The sequence below is a fragment of the Nuphar pumila genome, chromosome 5, assembly GCF_984573655.1.
Source record: "Nuphar pumila chromosome 5, dmNupPumi1.hap1.1, whole genome shotgun sequence".
In the NCBI taxonomy this organism is placed as follows: domain Eukaryota; kingdom Viridiplantae; phylum Streptophyta; class Magnoliopsida; order Nymphaeales; family Nymphaeaceae; genus Nuphar; species Nuphar pumila.
The window spans coordinates 3,074,459-3,092,469 of NC_143253.1; the positions used below are offsets into that span (position 1 = coordinate 3,074,459).

General features: G+C 37.7%; 1 protein-coding gene, 1 long non-coding RNA gene and 1 pseudogene across 3 annotated transcripts; 2 read left to right on the plus strand and 1 right to left on the minus strand.

The window, feature by feature from the left end:
• LOC149836488 (uncharacterized) lies at window positions 1–1,317 on the plus strand. Of its 2 annotated transcripts, none has more exons than XR_016432020.1 (3): window positions 1–400; window positions 547–627; window positions 725–1,317. It is a non-coding gene; the product is annotated as an uncharacterized LOC149836488 (long non-coding RNA). The 2 variants fall into 2 exon arrangements; XR_016432021.1 differs by having other exon boundaries at window positions 739–1,317.
• Window positions 1,318–5,183: 3,866 nt separating this feature from the next.
• LOC149836489 (protein BUD31 homolog 2) lies at window positions 5,184–11,220 on the plus strand. The gene is made up of 4 exons (XM_090007008.1): window positions 5,184–5,358; window positions 9,884–10,016; window positions 10,166–10,353; window positions 10,632–11,220. The coding sequence occupies exons 2-4, from the start codon at window positions 9,923–9,925 to the stop codon at window positions 10,785–10,787; spliced, it is 438 nt and encodes a 145-aa protein (XP_089863134.1). The 5' UTR covers window positions 5,184–5,358; window positions 9,884–9,922; the 3' UTR covers window positions 10,788–11,220.
• A 1,287-nt stretch (window positions 11,221–12,507) lies between these two features.
• Window positions 12,508–13,185, minus strand: LOC149836490 (protein MIZU-KUSSEI 1 pseudogene; annotated as a pseudogene).
• Between the last annotated feature and the right edge of the window lie 4,826 nt (window positions 13,186–18,011).

An 18,011-nucleotide genomic window follows, 5' to 3' on the forward strand; every position in this document is an offset into this window, starting at 1 on the left:
TATTTTGGGGTTTCAGGTTTTGGAGGATTTCTGCCCCATATTTCAAGTTCAAGATGCTATGAAATAAGCATAACATGTAGAATTTCTTTGGAAAGTTATGCCCACCTTCCATTTACAAGCTCATGATGTACCCAGTTTTCAAACATCTATTAATTGTTGATTTTATGAATTTAATCTTCACATTCTAGTATCTTTTTTTTCCTTGTTTGAAAGGAATAACAAGATTAGTTCATGCTTTTTAATTCTTGAATGTCCGCACGTTTAGCATACTATTATTCAAGTTTTGTTTGGAATCCAGGTTGATCTTCTGGGCGATGAAGTTGATTCTTTATTAAATCTTCTTGAGAAGTTATATTTTGCACTCGATCACTACTCTCCAGTTTTAAAGTATTACCCTGGTGTAAGTGCTTTTCCCTCATGTTATGTGTTATATTTTGTAAAACTTCCAATCATTTTTAGAATGCCTCTTTTGTCTAAGGTGAAAAAGAAAAAATCAAGTTCGTTATTTAGGATTTCTGATTCATTCAAGTAGCATTCTTATGACAGATTATGAAAATACTGAAGTTGGTTAAATGAGAATTGAGTGGAGAAAATCATCAAGCCAGTCTTCTTTAGTATCTCAACATGGTACATAATGATTGAGTTACCGTTTTTTCTCAGTTGTGTTTTGATGCTGAAAACACTAGTTTTAAAGCTCTCCACATCCTTCATATTGAATTTGTAGAATTGATCTCACAGAGATGAATGCATCATCAGATGAGGGCACTTCCGATCCTGGATCCATGTTTGGTGGAAGGCCATGCATTTCAATCAATCAGGATTATTGATTTGCCATGTTAGCATCTAGAGGTTGTTTTGCTTGTTGGTGTGTCGGCAGAGAATCAGGCTTGCAAACCTAGCATCTAAGCTGTTCCTCATCTTGTCAGCATCCCATAAAATTTGGCTTGCCAGTTAGCATCTAGGAGAAGGGAGAAGGAACTCATCGCATGTGTATGTAGAGGAAACGGGAAGCACCACATTGACGTTGCGATGGTCAAGAAGTTTGTTGCATATGGTACCATAAGCAGTTTCTGCTGAATTATGATCTTTAGATGGCTGTTAAGTTCTGTTGGTTGGGGATTCATCTTTGCTTGTTGGTATATTAGTCATCCTGTTTTTCCACCATGGCCCTTGGTTCTATTTTACTTATTTTTTGTTTTTGGTCTCTTTATGTTGGAAAAGTGTATAGCATTCAACATCAAATAGGAGATTTGGCATTTTTAGGTTAAAGAAAGCAAATGTAGCTATGAACAATAAAGTTCTGTTATTTATAGTGTATTCTTTTAGTTATTGTTTTGATTTTGGTTTCCGAGTTGCAGTGTATATACTACTACCACATTATTTTTTGAAAAGATTACAGTCTAGTGGTTCTCATCCTATTAAAGTGTTCTGCAAACAATGATTATCTGACCAGGGAATGAGAAGTTGATCCAGCATCTACGCTAGGAGATGCAGAAACAAAACTTGCATCAGCAAACCGATAAACTTCAGGCATATCATTGCTGCTTGTACTAATGTTTCAGTTAGCGTAGTTGTATGTACATCAATGAGGTCATCAATTAGGCTTTTGCTTAATGGATCCTCATGGCTAGATTTTGCAGTAGCTGTTCCTAACAGACACATCAAAAATATTGTTAAAATATTAGCACAGTAAATCAGAAAGGTTCTCTAACACTACCTGAACAAAGAAAGCAGAGGCGAGGAATGATGTCAAGGAAATCAGAATCATCTATGAGAAAGCTTATCATTGTCCTTTGCTCGTTGAGACAGGGTTTACACAGCACTTGAGAACACAAAACAATTAAGGATTATGAATTTCATTATGGGTCCAATCAGGGTGAAAACTGTATTATAGATCAGCAGATTTGAATTCTCAGATCCAAAAGCAAGATTTCTGTGATTTGGTCAGTCTCAGTGCCATAGTTACAAGCATTTTTTTATCAAGTGTTGTGTGCCAATGGATCACATCTGTCACAGGCAGCCAGGTACCTACTGTAAAGTACCTATTTTACATATGGGTGTTTGTGGGAAAGTGCTTCTGCTTCTTAGCGTAGATGCTGGATGTTAACATTGCTTCTGCTTCTTAAAGTACCTAGCACTTTTTATCAAGTGTTGTGGGCCAATGGATCCTAGCGTAGATGCTGGACGTTAACACTGCTTCTGCTAACACTACTGCTGCTGTTATGTGGGCTGTCAGCACTTAGGGGGCGTTTGAATGTCACAAAATGGGGTACCGTGGTACCCCCTTTCATGGATTTCACTCCCGCAAAAATGGAATCGGACCTTCTGTGGATTTCAGTATCACAAAAAATGCACGTTCCTTTGGTCATGATAGTCAAGTTTTGAGCTGTTAGTTTAATCGGTATTTGGGTTACTTTATTTCTCTTAATTTTCTTCTTTAGTGCATTTAGGTTCAAGCCAAACATCTTTACAATTCAGCCACTGAATTACCACCAAGCGTATATCTATTTTTCATAAAGCTTTGCAATCGTTCTTGGTGACTACACTACGATTCAGGTGAAGTATCTTGTTATGTAGATTAGTATTTGCCGAATTTTTTAACAAATGTTTACTTTTTCAATGAGCAGGGTGAGAGCCTCAATGTTAACAATATGAATGTGCCTGCAACGACCATGTCTGCTTCGGATACATTTGCGGGTTACTTCACTCCTTACCAATCGAGGTGACTTAGAAAACACGATACCAAGAGAGCTTAATGCTTGCTCATTTGTCTCAAATTTTGAAAGTATATCATATTCACATAGCTTAATCTGATGCAGCTTTTGCTTAGAGAGGTCATTGAACAATTCTAAGGTTAGAGGGAAGGTTTCTGTTTGTTGACATGTTGATAGTTTTCTGAAAATAAAAAATTTACTTGTTCATTATCAATTGTTAAGATGTAGCAAGATAATTTTCATTTGACTGATTTTCAGTTCTCTGATGATTAGCATTCGCTACAAAAATTCAATTTGAGATCCATATTCGAGGCAAAAATGCATATTCAGGGCAAATATCCAATTCAAGATCCATATTTGAGGCAAAAATTCATATTTGGGGCAAAATTTCAATTCGAGATCCATATTCGGAGCAAAAATCCATTTTGAGATCCTTATTTGGACCAAAAACCCACATTCGGGGCAAAAATCTCATTCAAGATCCATATTTGGGGCAAAATTTAATTTAAATCCATATTCAGGGCAAAAATTCATGATTTTAGATATGATTTCGTAATTGGATACATATTCAGGCAAAAAACTATGATAAACTTGTTAAAACATGTAAAATTGTGGATAAATCGGGTCATATAATTCAAAATGAAGTAATTTGACCCATTATTCATGACGGTCCCTGCTGTCTGCACATCGTCATTAAACAACGGACATGACGGACATTTGGAACATAGCATTTGAGTACGGTCCAAACAAACATTGGATTTGGAACAGTTGTTACAGAATGAACAAAACCAATATTCTGTTGTGTTCTTTTTGTTCATTTCGTCTAACCCTGGACAAGCCATCAAACATATCCTTAATGATCAAACAAACCGCCCCTCCTTGGCAAAGTAAACTTGCGAGGTTTTAAATCTTTTTTTAGAAAATATAAATATTATTGATACAAATAAAAATTGTAAATTTTTTTTAACTAAAACTGTAATTAAAAAAACACAAAAAATCAAGTTATGATCAATATAAAATCATGATACAATAAAGAAGATAAGTTGAATTTTTATATTATTTATTGAATTTTATTTTTATGTGAATTTAAAAAAATAAAATTGTGATTAGGGATGATAATGGACCAGGGTAGGTGCAGGGGCCAAGGTCTCCATTCCTACCCTGTTTCAAAATAGTGTCCTCCGTCCTTGTGATGGGGGGTGGGGGGGGGGGGACTTTGGACCTCCACTCCTGCCCTGTCTCTAATTTAATCCTGCCCTGTCTCTAATTTAATCATCAACTTCATTCACGTTTCTATTCTTGCATCTCAATGAATTTATCATCTCCATCTTCTACCAAAGTTTTCTTTAAAAGAAGAAAAGAGGAGGCCAAGCTGCTTTAGAGGGTCGAGTTGTCTTGCGGAACGGTATCCTTGAGAGGAGATCGAAAGGGTAGACCACAGAAATCAGAAAGAAGAATTGAAGAAGCCCAAGTATCGTTTTAGGTTTAAAAATTTTAGTATTAGGAATATACATGAGTTATATATAATTTTATTAAATAACTAAATATATTTTAATCATTTTACTAAGGAAGATCAGGCACAGGGCAGAAGAAAGTGTAAGTCCATGCCTGCCTCCATCATTGGGTTTTTATTTTCACTTTCATCCCCTGTCTATTCCTTGTTTCATGTCCTCCATCCGGACGAAACCCTGCCTCCTCCGGTCCACTGCCATCCTTAATTGTGATAACTTTATTTATGTGACCTTGCTGCCCCAATGTAGCCGTTTAGGGTATAGCTACTGCTATCAATGGATCGGATATCTAACTCATTTTCAGATGTTCAAATCCATCCCAACAATTCATATTCAAGTTCGGGTTAGGGGTTGGGTTTGGTTACGTCTGTTTGAGCAAATGTGGGGCCACTCTTAGGGATGGCAGTGGACCGGGGGAAAGCAGGGCCCCGCCCCGTTTGAACCGGGGATGAAGGGTATGAAACGGGGATGGAAGCGAGGAGGAAGGTTAAAATCCATTCCCGTTCAGGGATAGAGGCGGGGATGGACGTACACTTTTTCCCATCCCCGCCACTTTTCCCCGCAATAGCCTTGCCCCGCCCCGTCTCATTCCCGACATGAAACGGGGATGAAGGTTAAAATCCATCCCCGTGCGGGGATGGAGGTTCTAATCTTGAGGCGGGCCCCCGCCCCCACTGCCATCCCTAGCCACTCTTGACCACGTAATTGAAGTTAAGAATTAAGATATCTATTCTTGGGCAGGGTCGGGTCGTGTCAGATATCTTTTATACTTAAATCACAACCTAAATCAGTCCTAAATACTAATTGGATTGACCTAAATCCGATCCGAATAATGTTCAGGTGTTCTGAAAAATGCAAATGCTTATGGGCCGGCTGGCTGATCGGACGCGTGTAGCGTCGGTTTCCTGTTCATAGCAGCCCCTGCAAAGCTCATGTTTGGGATTTAGGACAAACTTATGAAATCTAGAACTTATTGGGTTTTCATGGATCCTATATAACCACACGTTTCCGGGAAATTGTGAGATTTGGGCGGTCTCCAAACGCTCCTCTCTCTCTCTCTCTCCGGCGGGCGTTTCTACCCAAACCCAAACCCTACCGTTCCCCTTCTCTTCCAGCGAATTCATCACGACAAGGTCTCTCTCTCTCTCTCGGGGTTTTAGGCGTTGGATTGACAAGAATTAGGGTTTGCTTCATTTTCTCATTGTTTTGTTTTGTCTTCTTTTTTATTCTTGATTATGCATGGATCTAGGGATAGTGGTGCCAATCTCAACTCGTCTGGACCATCGATTGCATTAAAAAAGTATCGTTCATTATACATAATGCTTTTTGAGATATGGGGCGGTTTTTCTTTAGTTTTTGTTGGTTGGTCATACTATTGAACTGTCTTGGTTGGAAAACCCTCTCATGATGATTTTTAGTTATTGTTACTGGCGATTCAACTATGGTGCATTACATAATGAAACTGTTCTTGTTATGTATGTTATAAAACTGTGGACCATATTGCTGCTTTTTTGAAAGTGAAATATTGGAACTTTTTAGTAATTGGGTTTCTCGTATTCTTTCACGAGTACAAAATGGTAGACTGCTAAACCTTGAGTAAAAACCAAAGAATATGCCAGAGCTTCAATTCCCAGCAAAATGTCTTTTATTACTTTATATTCAAATTGTATTTTTGACTGTTGAAAAGCCATTTCCTAATCGATTTGACCTGTTAGTCGCCTTCTGCTTGAAAATGAGCCCAGAGTGAGAAAACGGTACTTAAGTTGTTGCCTTGTTTTTCTTTGTCAAGAGGTCCAGCACTGCTTGGATATAATCTATAAAGGGACATGCCTTATTTTTTGTTTGTTGGCTGGAAAAGAATAGGAAGAACCTTTTGTATAGTTATTACTATTGAAAATGGGTCTTTGTTTATTTAGCTACATTTTAACTAATTTTGTGCTTGATCTTTAAGATGTATGTTGATACGGTATAACGGTTAGGAGATTTCCTGATGTTAAATCCTTATGTTTCATCCATAATTTTGATGTGGCCTAATATTATTCTGTGGAATATCACCATGTGTCTTGAAACATGTTGTTTCCCAACACGGACGTGGTTGTAGTGCTTTCTGTTGCTACCTCTGCCATAAATGTGCAACCCTCAAATTAATCATCAAGTTAACCTAGGACTGAATTCTCTTTTTTGCCTTTGCCTCTCGATCAATTTTTACTTGGGCAAGTTTTTATAGCATCGACTTGTAAAATCTTTATTCAAAGGTCCTGCTATGTCACATAGGTGGGGGTGCAGATGCAGGTGCGGTGATGCGGCACTTTAAAAAAACTTATGTGCAGGGAGGATATATATATATATATATATATATATATATATATATATATATATATATATATATATATATATATATATATATATATATATACACACACACACACTATAACAATTTTAAGTTAGCATTACTAATGAAATAAAAATAATTATCATATAATCAATTCATCATGCATAAATTCATGCAATAAATCAAATTAACTACGAAGTACAAGTCAAGTCAAGCAGATTGCGTACCATGCAAACAAGTCAAACCGTGGGTTCAGCAAAACCGAACCCCAGAGCTGAACCCAGCATAGTAGGAGCAACCCTGGGTTCAATTCTGCTGAACCTAGGAGCCCAAACTAAGCAGGCCTGTTCGTAAGACCCGAACCCAGGCTTGAGTTTAGGTTTTGCTAAACCCAACATGACTTAACCTAGGAGCCGAACCCAACCTTGGGTTTGGCCCTTGCGAAAATGAGGGGAGGAGGAGAAGAAAGAGTGGAGGAGGCGGTGGAGGGAGGAAGACAAGGAAGAAGGAGTAAGCTTACCTGTCACCGACGCTACCTATAGGAGGATGAGGACCACCGCTACGCTGCTGCCGGTGGTAGGAGGAGGAGTGGGGAAGGAACGGTCGAGGAGGGGGGAGGGTGTTTTACGCAAATGTGCCCTACCCCCCTTAAAACACGTTTAATTTTTTTGACCGAAATGAACTTGGTCATAGTTGACCGAGTCCATTTCTGGACACTTATAACCTTGACCGCACCCAGTGTGGCTGATTTTTATGATAGCCGCACCCGCACCCACATCCCATCGAATCGCCGTGGGTGCGGCGACCCTTTCGAAGAGTCCATGTGACTTAGAGGTCCTTGATTACAATTTTACAACAACAACAACAACTACGCCTTCATCCCAAAACAATTGGGGTCAGCGATATGATCCTTGATTACAATTTTATTTACCCTAAAAGATGATCAATGAATTAGCGAGTCCAAGTTCAAAAAATTGGCTGACTTGCTCAGGAATCCTATTCAATCCTGGTTAGCTGCTTTTATATACCAGCCTCATTAGGTTGATCTTGGTTAGCTGCTTTTATACACCAGCCTCATTAGGTTGATCTTGGTTAGCTGCTTGTAAGAAGCTCAGGTCAAGTACCATGTCTTAAGCACCAAGTCAAGAGGCAGACAACTTGAAGGATTGGAAAATTCAGGTGAACTCCCTGATGAAGCAGGTTTAGAGAATCCAACTTAATGAGCTTTATAAGGAAATGCCAAATTTGGGAAAGGAATGCCAACTTCATCTTTATGATGGCCAATGTTTGAGTAAGATGAAACCCATTGGACTATTGGAAATGAATGTTAAAGAGATGATAAGATGTTTAAGATGGCTGAATTTTCTCAAATCAGATTGGAGTGTTAGAATTGGCAGGGCTAATCATCTCCATCTGCCAGTAAGATGATGTATGGTTAGGAAGGCTGGTCACATAATAGGAGGCATGGAATCTGCTGTTTTCTATTAATGTCAAGAAGACAGTGATCAAACCTCCCTCTCGACTTGTTTCAATATGAGTCCATGAGAGGGCAAAACATAGAGTGCTGCAGGATTGGAAGCCTTAAGCATCATATTGCAGCAGACTACAGTATCATGGACTTACTTGTTGAGGTCTCCCCATGCAGAGAAAATTGTGTTGATAGGACATTATTTATATGTGGAGGTGCAAAATCGATGGTGTCTGAAATTTCTTTATTAGATGTTTCCAGATGGTTACTGGCCTTATGAACTTGCTAAATCAAGCATGGTGGTGATTAAGATTAGCAGATTGTGTAACAAATTAATGATAAATGTGCTTTTGGTTAGTATCTGCCAGTATCAACACCCACAAGAATGTTCTTAGCTGATGTGTTCAAAATTTTTTGTGGAGCAGGGTTGAATGAAGAGAGGAGTGTAATGGTTGAGTGTAGGATAGTCATTTTGATTATGAGGTTTGCCATCTTGATGTTTCCCTTCTGTTAATAAGATGTTACATCAACTTATATTGAATTCCTTGTTTACAAACATTATTAGGTGTAACCAAGGAGCCTTTCAAGAGCACAAGAATGATCACATATACTAAGTAGAGCACCCCTAAAGTGCTGGGCCATCCAACACCTGCATGTGCACCAGATGGGACTGCATTGTGGGCTTCATGTGACATTTGCACATGTGCCAATGGACATGGTCATACTGGTTGGCACAACATTGGTCAGGCCTTGAATTTGATCACATGACATGTTTGAAACTAGCAAAAAACTGTTGCTAACTGCTTTTTCATGTCAAAACTTTTAAGGTGTCTATTCTTCATATGTCATGTTCGTGTTTAGTATGTCCATGAGTGATGCTTAAGTCTAGTTGCTTATCACAGCGTTTTTCTCTTGATGACAGTGAGTACTCTTTTCTTTCATTCTTTATGGTCTGTCAATAAAATGATTGGATTTTATCATTAATTCGCTGCTAACACTTTCACTACTTAAATCATTACAGCACTTGAGATGCCTATGTTTTAATGATTCAGATATCTCTGTTGTATGTGTTTTTTAGTTCAACTGCATGCAAGTAAGCATATCATTTTTTTTTATTCGTATTTCATAAACGGTTATTTTGTTTATGTTTATGTAATATGAAAGTATGAGTCTTGTGGCATTGTTCTTGTGAGATATGCATGCAATATTATCTATGATTCTATATTAGTTGATGTTTGATGATGTCTTATATAGCTCATAGAGACATAAATGTGATTTTATGGTTGTATTTTGTACCATTCATCATTGTTTCATGTGTTATGATTTTTTTAGATTTTTTGCTATTTTTTTTCTGATTTTTCTTGTTTTTTGGATTTTTTAGAATTTTTTTTATTAAAAATTTACGATACGGTGTTACTTTGGGCCTGACCGATACAGGTAACAATACGATACTTACAACATTGTTTCCTCATGCAAATTCCCATGAAGAAATGTATCTTTTAACATCAGGTTGGAGGAGATCCCATCAATAGATGGCTGACACATAAACCACTACTATGGTTACCCATTCACAAAATTGTACTTAGGTTTTCATCATAATACACCCCTTTGCTAAGATTTCAAACCTTATTTTTCCAAGTTGTCTCTCCTATCTATCCTAACATGCCTACTCTAATGTAATTATACACATAGAGCTACATAGTTAAAACTGCCAGAATGATGTGCCAATCTTGTTTTGGATTTCGTATTTAAGCTCTTGGTTGAATAAGTTTTTTTTCTTATGTTTTTTTTCTTTCTGGTTCTCGTTGTATAATGTATAATCATCTTTAGCTTCTTGTCATCTTGTCATTCGTTTTAGGTTGCTTAAAGGATTGGTGGCATAACTGAGGTTGGGAAAATGCCAAAAATAAAGACAAATCGTGTCAAATATCCAAGTGGTTGGGAGCTTATTGAGCCAACTCTTCGGGATTTGGAAGGTCAAATGAGAGAAGGTACTTTTATTTGATTCATACCAACTCCATGCACCGAACAAAAACTCATTCATGCATGAAGTTTCATGTAGATTTGTGTTGCCATAATGGTATTTTAAATGGCCCTACTCCTTACCATTGTGATGTTTTATTTCTTTGCTACCAAACAGCTGAAAATGATCCACATGATGGTAAGCGAAAATGTGAGGGACTATGGCCAATTTTTCGAATAGCGCATCAAAAGAGCCGTTACATATTTGATCTCTATCATCGAAGAAAAGAGATTTCAAAGGAGCTGTATGAATTCTGCTTGGACCAAGGCTACGCTGATCGCAATCTGATTGCCAAATGGAAAAAGGTTGTGGGAATATGTCTTTTGTTTGTCATTTTCTTTCACTCTTCACGTTGGTTTTTCGGTCAATTTCACCATTTTATGGTTAGCCCTGTTGTTTGAAGCATGTTTTGCAATAGGAATTGAATGACACAGCTAGGATGCTAGAGTTGTGCTACCATAACTGAGGGGTCTTAGGTTCGAATCCCATGTGGGCTATATCAGTATTTGTTAAATGAATCATAGTTTAAGGTGAGGCTTCCAGTTCAGGGAAGTTCTGATGATATTATCGTTTTATTTTGCAGCCTGGCTATGAACGGCTCTGTTGCTTAAGATGCATCCAGCCTCGTGATCATAACTTCTCTACCACATGTGTGTGCCGAGTGCCCAAGCACCTGAGAGAAGAAAAGGTTATAGAGTGTGTCCATTGTGGTTGCAGGGGATGCGCAAGCGGAGATTGATATCAAGCTTTAACTTAATCTGATATATTACCATATGGGAGACAGGGATTTCATCCCCTAGAACTGTGTGATGGTGCACATTGAATTTATGCATGGTGCTTCCCCCACTCTCTAATCTGTTGATGTTATAACATACTGTTTTAATGGTTTTACATTGCCGGAAGCATGCTTCCTAGGGGAGCCATGTCTGGTGCTGCATGTTTACCTTCAACGCCGTATGTTTTCTGTTCTTCATTTCACTTAGACATCCTCACTTATCTTTTTCCATTACTGAGACCAATCTTTGCACATTTGAAAAAATCTTTACTTATCCTCAAACATCGATAGGGTATTTCAATCTGGTTATCCATAAAAGCAATTTTCTGTATATTTTAGTGGATGAAGAGGACAAGTCTTATGTATTGCTGTGCAATGTAGTGTTTATTTCTTGAAAGTCTTTTGATGAATGCAATGTGGAAGAATTGCAGTATATAGAGTTTTGATGTTGTGGAGATCTAGAATACGGATGGAAGAGCCATAATAATGACAAATTTTAAATGAACTGAAGAGTATAAAAGTTCAACAAGGAAATGATAAACGCTGTATGTCTGAACCTTGCTAAAGCTTTTCTTAGTGTCAATCAGAATTACTAATTTGTATTGTGATTTTGATTGTGTAATGTATACTCGAGAATATGTGTTTGTATGATTCTGCAAATGATGACAATGACCACAAAACTGCATCCTAAAAGAGCCGCATAGCTTTATGGTATGAATAATGAATCAAGTCCAACCGAATGTACTGTCATTTATGTGGTATCCAAGGACATAAGGTAATGAAATGAAAGGGAGATGGTGTCCACTTTTTTGTTCGTTTCATCTCTCCCTCCCTCTCGTGTATATATTGTAAGGCTTACATTTTGTTGTGCTTTCAGATTGATGCTTGGTGTGCTCTTTACTTGTCTACTACCTACTACGATTTAAGCGTTCTGAAATGTAAGTGCATATGGTTGGCAGTAAACAAGTCTTGGAAGAGTTGCTTACCTGTCCATAGATCAAAAGAAAAATCTACTCTGTGAGTGGAAAGATGTTAGAATCTTCCGTTCAACAATTTAATTCAATTCAATTATTCTCTTCCGTATCCGTTTTGGATTTATTTTCAAGAATCGAAGTAAGCTTGTTTTTTAAAAAGACGTCAGTGAACTTGTATGAAATGGTTTCTCAAGTTTCAGCCAATTGTCCTGATCGTGGAATATCATTAAGAAATAAGAATCGACATTATTTCTGTGATTATTCATAGTATGGAGTTGCCTACATCTGCTGCCCTTTTCATTATTCGCGGTGCAGCAACTACTTGGACATGGCTTTGCTTTCTGATAGAGAACACCAAATAGAAGTTCAACAAACTCATGTTAATTACTGAGCAAAGTTCACCTATTTACAAGTTACAATGATGTTCCTTCATGTCTCTATTCTATTCCTTGATCTCTACTAAAACAATTTCAGAATATGAGACTGCTGGTACATATGGCCGCTTGTAGGGTGTGAAAGGAGAGCTGAAACAATTCAGTGCAGGAGGCGTAGCTCCAACCTGATTTAGAGAAGCAATTCAATGCAGGCCTGAGGCGCAGGGGATGACCACCTTTAGTAACTCTTGTCCTCTTCAAACTTTTGGAAATATTCACCTTTCATTTCACTGTATCTTTGGCTTCTGGCATTGCATTTCCTGGGTTGGATGAATTTCAGACTCTGACAAAGAACACGGTAAGTTCAGGTCCGTTATGCCCATCTGGACTAACCATGTAGAGCGCTTCAGAGTCCTTAGACCCTGTAACTCGATCAAAGTGAGCCCTCATGTAGGTTAGCTCACCATCACCTTCATTGCTTCCTGCTTCTGCACCTTCAGAGGGCAGAACCCCACCACCCATTGACACAGCCTGAAGCAGCTGCATGACATGAAGGTCGAGCTCGGTCGGCTCTCTCTTCACCCCATAGCCCGCTTTGCGGCCATTACAATACATGGTCCACGCGGGCTCATCGAGGACGCTGGTCTTATCTGAATTTGGCTTCTTCTCGCTCTCTAGAGCGATGCGGACTAGGCCGGATGTCATCTCCTTGAGAAGGTTCCCAGTGGGTATGGGGAGCTCAACGATGATGGTCGGCAAGGTTCGGGGGTTGTCTTGGAGGGATAGGTTCACTCGGCCTTTCCGGTAGCCAAATAGGGTGCCGGTAATGCGGATGCCGCTAGCAACGGCATCTGAATGCCCTCTGGGAAGGTGAGATGAGAGTTTACAGCTTGGTGTTAGGATCGGCAATGACCGGAAAACCGATCGGAAGTACCGGACAATCTTGACTGGTTTGGATTTCATTTTCTTGGATGGCTGGAGAGGGGAGGGCTGCGGCGAAGGTGGTGGTGTCATGGGTTAGAAGGCAATGTGGGAACTCTTCTGAGATGACATGCGGGATGGTGGTGGTGGTAAGGGTTCTGGGTGGTGGTGTTTTTGAAGAGGTTTTGAGTCATGGGACGCACGTTGAGGGAGAGGGAGGAAACTCTGTGGGTTGTGGTGTATGTGTCTTTTATCATTGGGGAAGGTTGTCTGTCTCTCTTGGTCAAGAAGGTGCATCGTGTGGTTGGGATTAGTTTGAGGACAAGCTGTTTGTTTTTCAACTCATTCATGCTAAATTTGGAATTGGTTGGTTATTCTTAAAAATAGTTGGATTCTAGAGGGCAATCTACTCTTGAATTCTGTCACAAAGATAAGTGGACTCGAGAACACGTGATGTGGGTTCAATTCGGAAGTTCAATTTTTTTTTTCTCTGTCAGAAAAATATGCAGACACGAGGGCACATGATGCTGGTTCAATATGCAAGCTCGATTTTTTTTTTTCAGAAAGTAGGACCCGAGGTCACCAAATTTTCAAGTTGAACTTCTTGATTATCTGTCACAACCAAGAGTGAGCGTTGGTGTTGTCTGCACGTCGGCAATTTGAGGTATGCAAGTCCTTCAGGATTAGTGGGATTTGTGTTCAGATATTAGGAATGCTGGCCTTGTTCTTGTCCCCACAATCTTCTATATTGCAAAGTCAATGTCTTGCTTGTTATGTAACTGATGGATCAAAGAATAAGCACTAAAAAGTAAAAAAAAAGGAGAAAAACAGTTACACAAGCTGGAAGGATTTTAGGCAAGAAACATTCACAACAACTGCATTGAGCTTTCTTTATTGAATGAGACCCAATACAAGAGCCGGATTGCCTCTTTTAAAATAAGAGCTTACTAGTTTAGTTTTAAAAGGAGTCTACTAGTGTTGTTGAATATAACAAGGTGTCTAGGGTAAAATCACATAACTACTCTCTAAAAATTTGTCTCTAAGAAGAATGCCTCCGAACCTCGACTTTAGGGACATGTAACCCTCATCAACTTATCATGAATTTGGATCTACGAAAATTAAGAATTTATATCCAAGTAAAAAACATGCTCTACACTCCAACAATGGAGACATGTAACCCCTCTATGGCTGTGGTTGGTCCAATCGAGTCAGCAATGATGTCGATGCGGCTTTTGTCCTTCCAAACTCATGCCTATTTGTAAGCACATGTTTTTGTATGTATATAAGGTAAATATTTGATATTAATAAAGGTAAGAAACTATAGGTGCAAGCTATACCATCTCAATCTAACCACATAGACGATTGGACATGGTTTATTTTCTTAGAAGCAAATGTTGGATCGTATTCTTTTGACATAATAACATGACTTTTTGAGTCATAAAATTTTTGGTACATTGTGTGCCATTATTTTATAAGCTTTAACTTATTTTACATGTCATAGCCACACGATTCAAAATCTATACTTAGAAAACCGTGTGTAGGTACAAACTAAAAAAAACTAAATCAATGTGTAGCCAATACTTTTCTTCTCTCTCACTATATATATATATATATATATATTGTTTTTCATTCACATTCCCATAAGAATATATATTCTGCCCTATATTCACCACCATGGTTCATTCGAACTGGCAGTTTTTGGCGCTGACTGCTGAGGAGGATTAGTGGATATTGGATGTGATTCTATCTGATAGGTACCACAATACCCTATGTTTTCTCTTGTGCGTCCATGCTGGTGGGATGGATAAGGGTCAAGTAGGGTTGGTAAACGAGCAGAGCCAACCTAACAGAGGGTGTTCAAGCTCAGTTCATTCTTGCAACAAAAAGAGCCAAGCTCGAGCTTGAGTTCATGATAAGCCTGAGATAAACCAGCTGAATTAGAGCTGGCTCATTAATAAAAAAACAGATACATTTTTATAATTGAAAGTAATAAAAATTGGACACTAAACCTATTGAGCTAAGGTCAAACTGACTTGTTTACAAAATAAATACATTGTTTCAAAGTTATAAGCTTATCGGTTGCAAGCCAAAAACTTTAATCATCCATACTTTATATATACAGAAAATAATTGCACTGTAGGAAAATTACTCAATTTTTTTTTGAGAAATACCCTTTATGGTCTCAGTAACTACCCCTCAAAAAAAAGAGAAGAGAACTGACAAGTGTTTAAAAAAAAGAAGAGAAATATCCAAGAAAAAAGAAGAAGAGAACTGACAAGGCAAGAATAATATGCAAGAGAACATGACAAGAGTGAATTGGAGTATCCCTGGAATTATAGCCCTTGAGCATGCATGATTCATTAGGCCCACTAATTTAACTATGTAGCGGTGTCAACACGTAGGGCCCAAGTAGATTCAAACACAAGTTCCATCATCACTTCCCAACCAGAGGCAACCGGGAAAGAGTTGAGGGAGAAAAAACATTGGGACTCATCAATTATGGTGATCGAGAAAAATGTAAAATAATAACTTCTAAATAAATATGAGTTAGGGTTAACTCAATAACAACCCAACATTAATTTATGATTGGGTCATTTGATTAACCAAAGTAAAAACTTTGGTAGGCATTTGCAAACTTTAAAAAGTTTGGTGTGCCGATGAATTAGGCCAAAACGTTTGGGGGTATTTGAAAATTTCCCAAAAACTTTGGTGGGCATTTGCAAACTCTCCAAGATTTGGTGTGCGCATGAATTAAACCCAAAAGTTTGGGGTTATTTGAAAATTTTTCTTTTGACTTTGTCTTCGATAACTGTGAGGCTAGCTTATGTATTTCAAGCTTGGGGTTGTTTACTAACCTGACCAAAAAGTCATTCCTAACTTGTCGTGCTGTGCCCAAATGTGGGTCCACTTCCAACATGGCCACAAGTGGCTGGGTGCATTAGGTCAGCCTCAAGCTTGAGTCTACTCAGGGTTCGTTAGAATCAGATGGACTTGTTGGTTCTATATGAGTGCATTTAATTAAGAAACATTCTAAGATATCTCATGTTAGAGGCAGGGAACAATTTAGGGCATGTTTGATAGTTTGTTTAGGATTGAACGAACAAAAAAAATCGATAGAACATTGGTTCTCTTAGTTCAGTAACAATTGTACCAAGTATAATGTTTGTTTGGACCATATTAGGATGTTGTGTTCCAATTGTCCGTTGTGCAGACAACTTAGACATATATGGATAATTGGTTGGATTACTTCATTTTGGATAGTATGACCTGATCCACCTATCATTTTACATGTTTTAAAATGTTTATTATAGATTTTTGCCTAGGATATGGATCCAATTACAAACATAATTTTTGCCCCAAATATGGATCTTGAATTAGATCTAAATACCATAACATAAAAAAATGTACGTAAAATAAATACACAACATTTTTTTCAATATCACAACATTATAATTGGTATCGGATATAGATTCAATTTAGAACATATATCTAAAATCATAGATTTTTCCCCTGAATATGGATCTCGAATTGGATCCAAATATTATAACATAAAAAATGTTTAAAATCTAAAATCTCGGATTGGATCTAAAAACTAAAAAGTGTTTAAAATTTGAGTAAATTAAGAAAAAATAAGAATTGATATTTTTTAATATATAAACGATTTAATCATTATCATATTACATCTAATTATGAAAGTTTGTCATAAAAATATCAAACCCTAAAATCAAATTAACTATAAGAATCAAATTATCAAACCCTATTAAATCATAAAACCTTATAATGCAAGAAAATAAATCATAATTTAAGAAATTTGATTCAAAACTTTAATCAATGAAAAAAATTTCTAATCAAATAAAAGAAAACAACAATCAAATTAACTATAAAGAGCTCATTTAAATTTTTTAATTCAAAGCCCTAATAAAAAAATCCTAATCAAATTAACTAAAAAAAACTCTACAAACTCTATTTTAAGAAATTTGATTCAAATTCTTAATCTATGAAAATCATAGAAAAAACCATGAAAATCAAAGAACGAAGAATGAAAAAGAACAAATAATACCCTAAGAAGAAGAAGAAGAAGAAGAAGAACGAAGAACAAAGAAGAAGGGGGAGAGACGAAGAAGAATAAAGAAAAATGAAGAACAAAGAACAAAGAAGAAGGGGAACGAAAAAAGATAAAGAAGAGGAAGAAAAACTTAATCTATGAAGAACGAAGACAATGCTTCAAACGTGCCCTTAGGATCCATCTTGGACTGGGTCTAGCATCTACTGCAGACATGCATGCATGCCCAATTGCCCATGGCTTCAATTTGGTCAAACTCGAAATTAGCTCATGGTCAACAAGTTAACCAAGTCAAAACGGAAACACTTGGGTTGGTTTACCAAAGGAGTTCTGGTTGACCAACCGTAAACCTGCCAGAATAGACAATAAAATTAATTGTCGATGAGATGGTTTTTCCCTTGGATTATCTTTAAAAAAAAAAAAAATTGGTAGGACACAGTCGGCTTAGGAAGTAAGCTACACCACTTGGTTGTACTTGTTAAGCGGGATATATAACCAATCCATGGAACCCGAATGAATATTAGGTATATGTTTGGCCATTGTCACACTAACTGTATATATATGTGCTTGTTAGGAAGTCTTTGTCCTATTTAGTGCTCAATAGTTTATATGAACCCTTTGATTTGGATTAGGGGGCGTCGTAGTTAGTTATGTTAAAGCTAGCTATACATATAACAATGTACACCTTGTAAACTGTAATTAGCGGAGAAAATGCAAATGGGTGCTCCGAGTCAATATGATGGTTATGCTTATGTGCTTTAAGTAGGGCTGCGCACGAGCTGAGCCTGCAGGGCTGTTCAAGCTTGGCTACTTTTCTAAAATACATGTTCAAATTTGGCCCTGGTCAAGCTCGAGT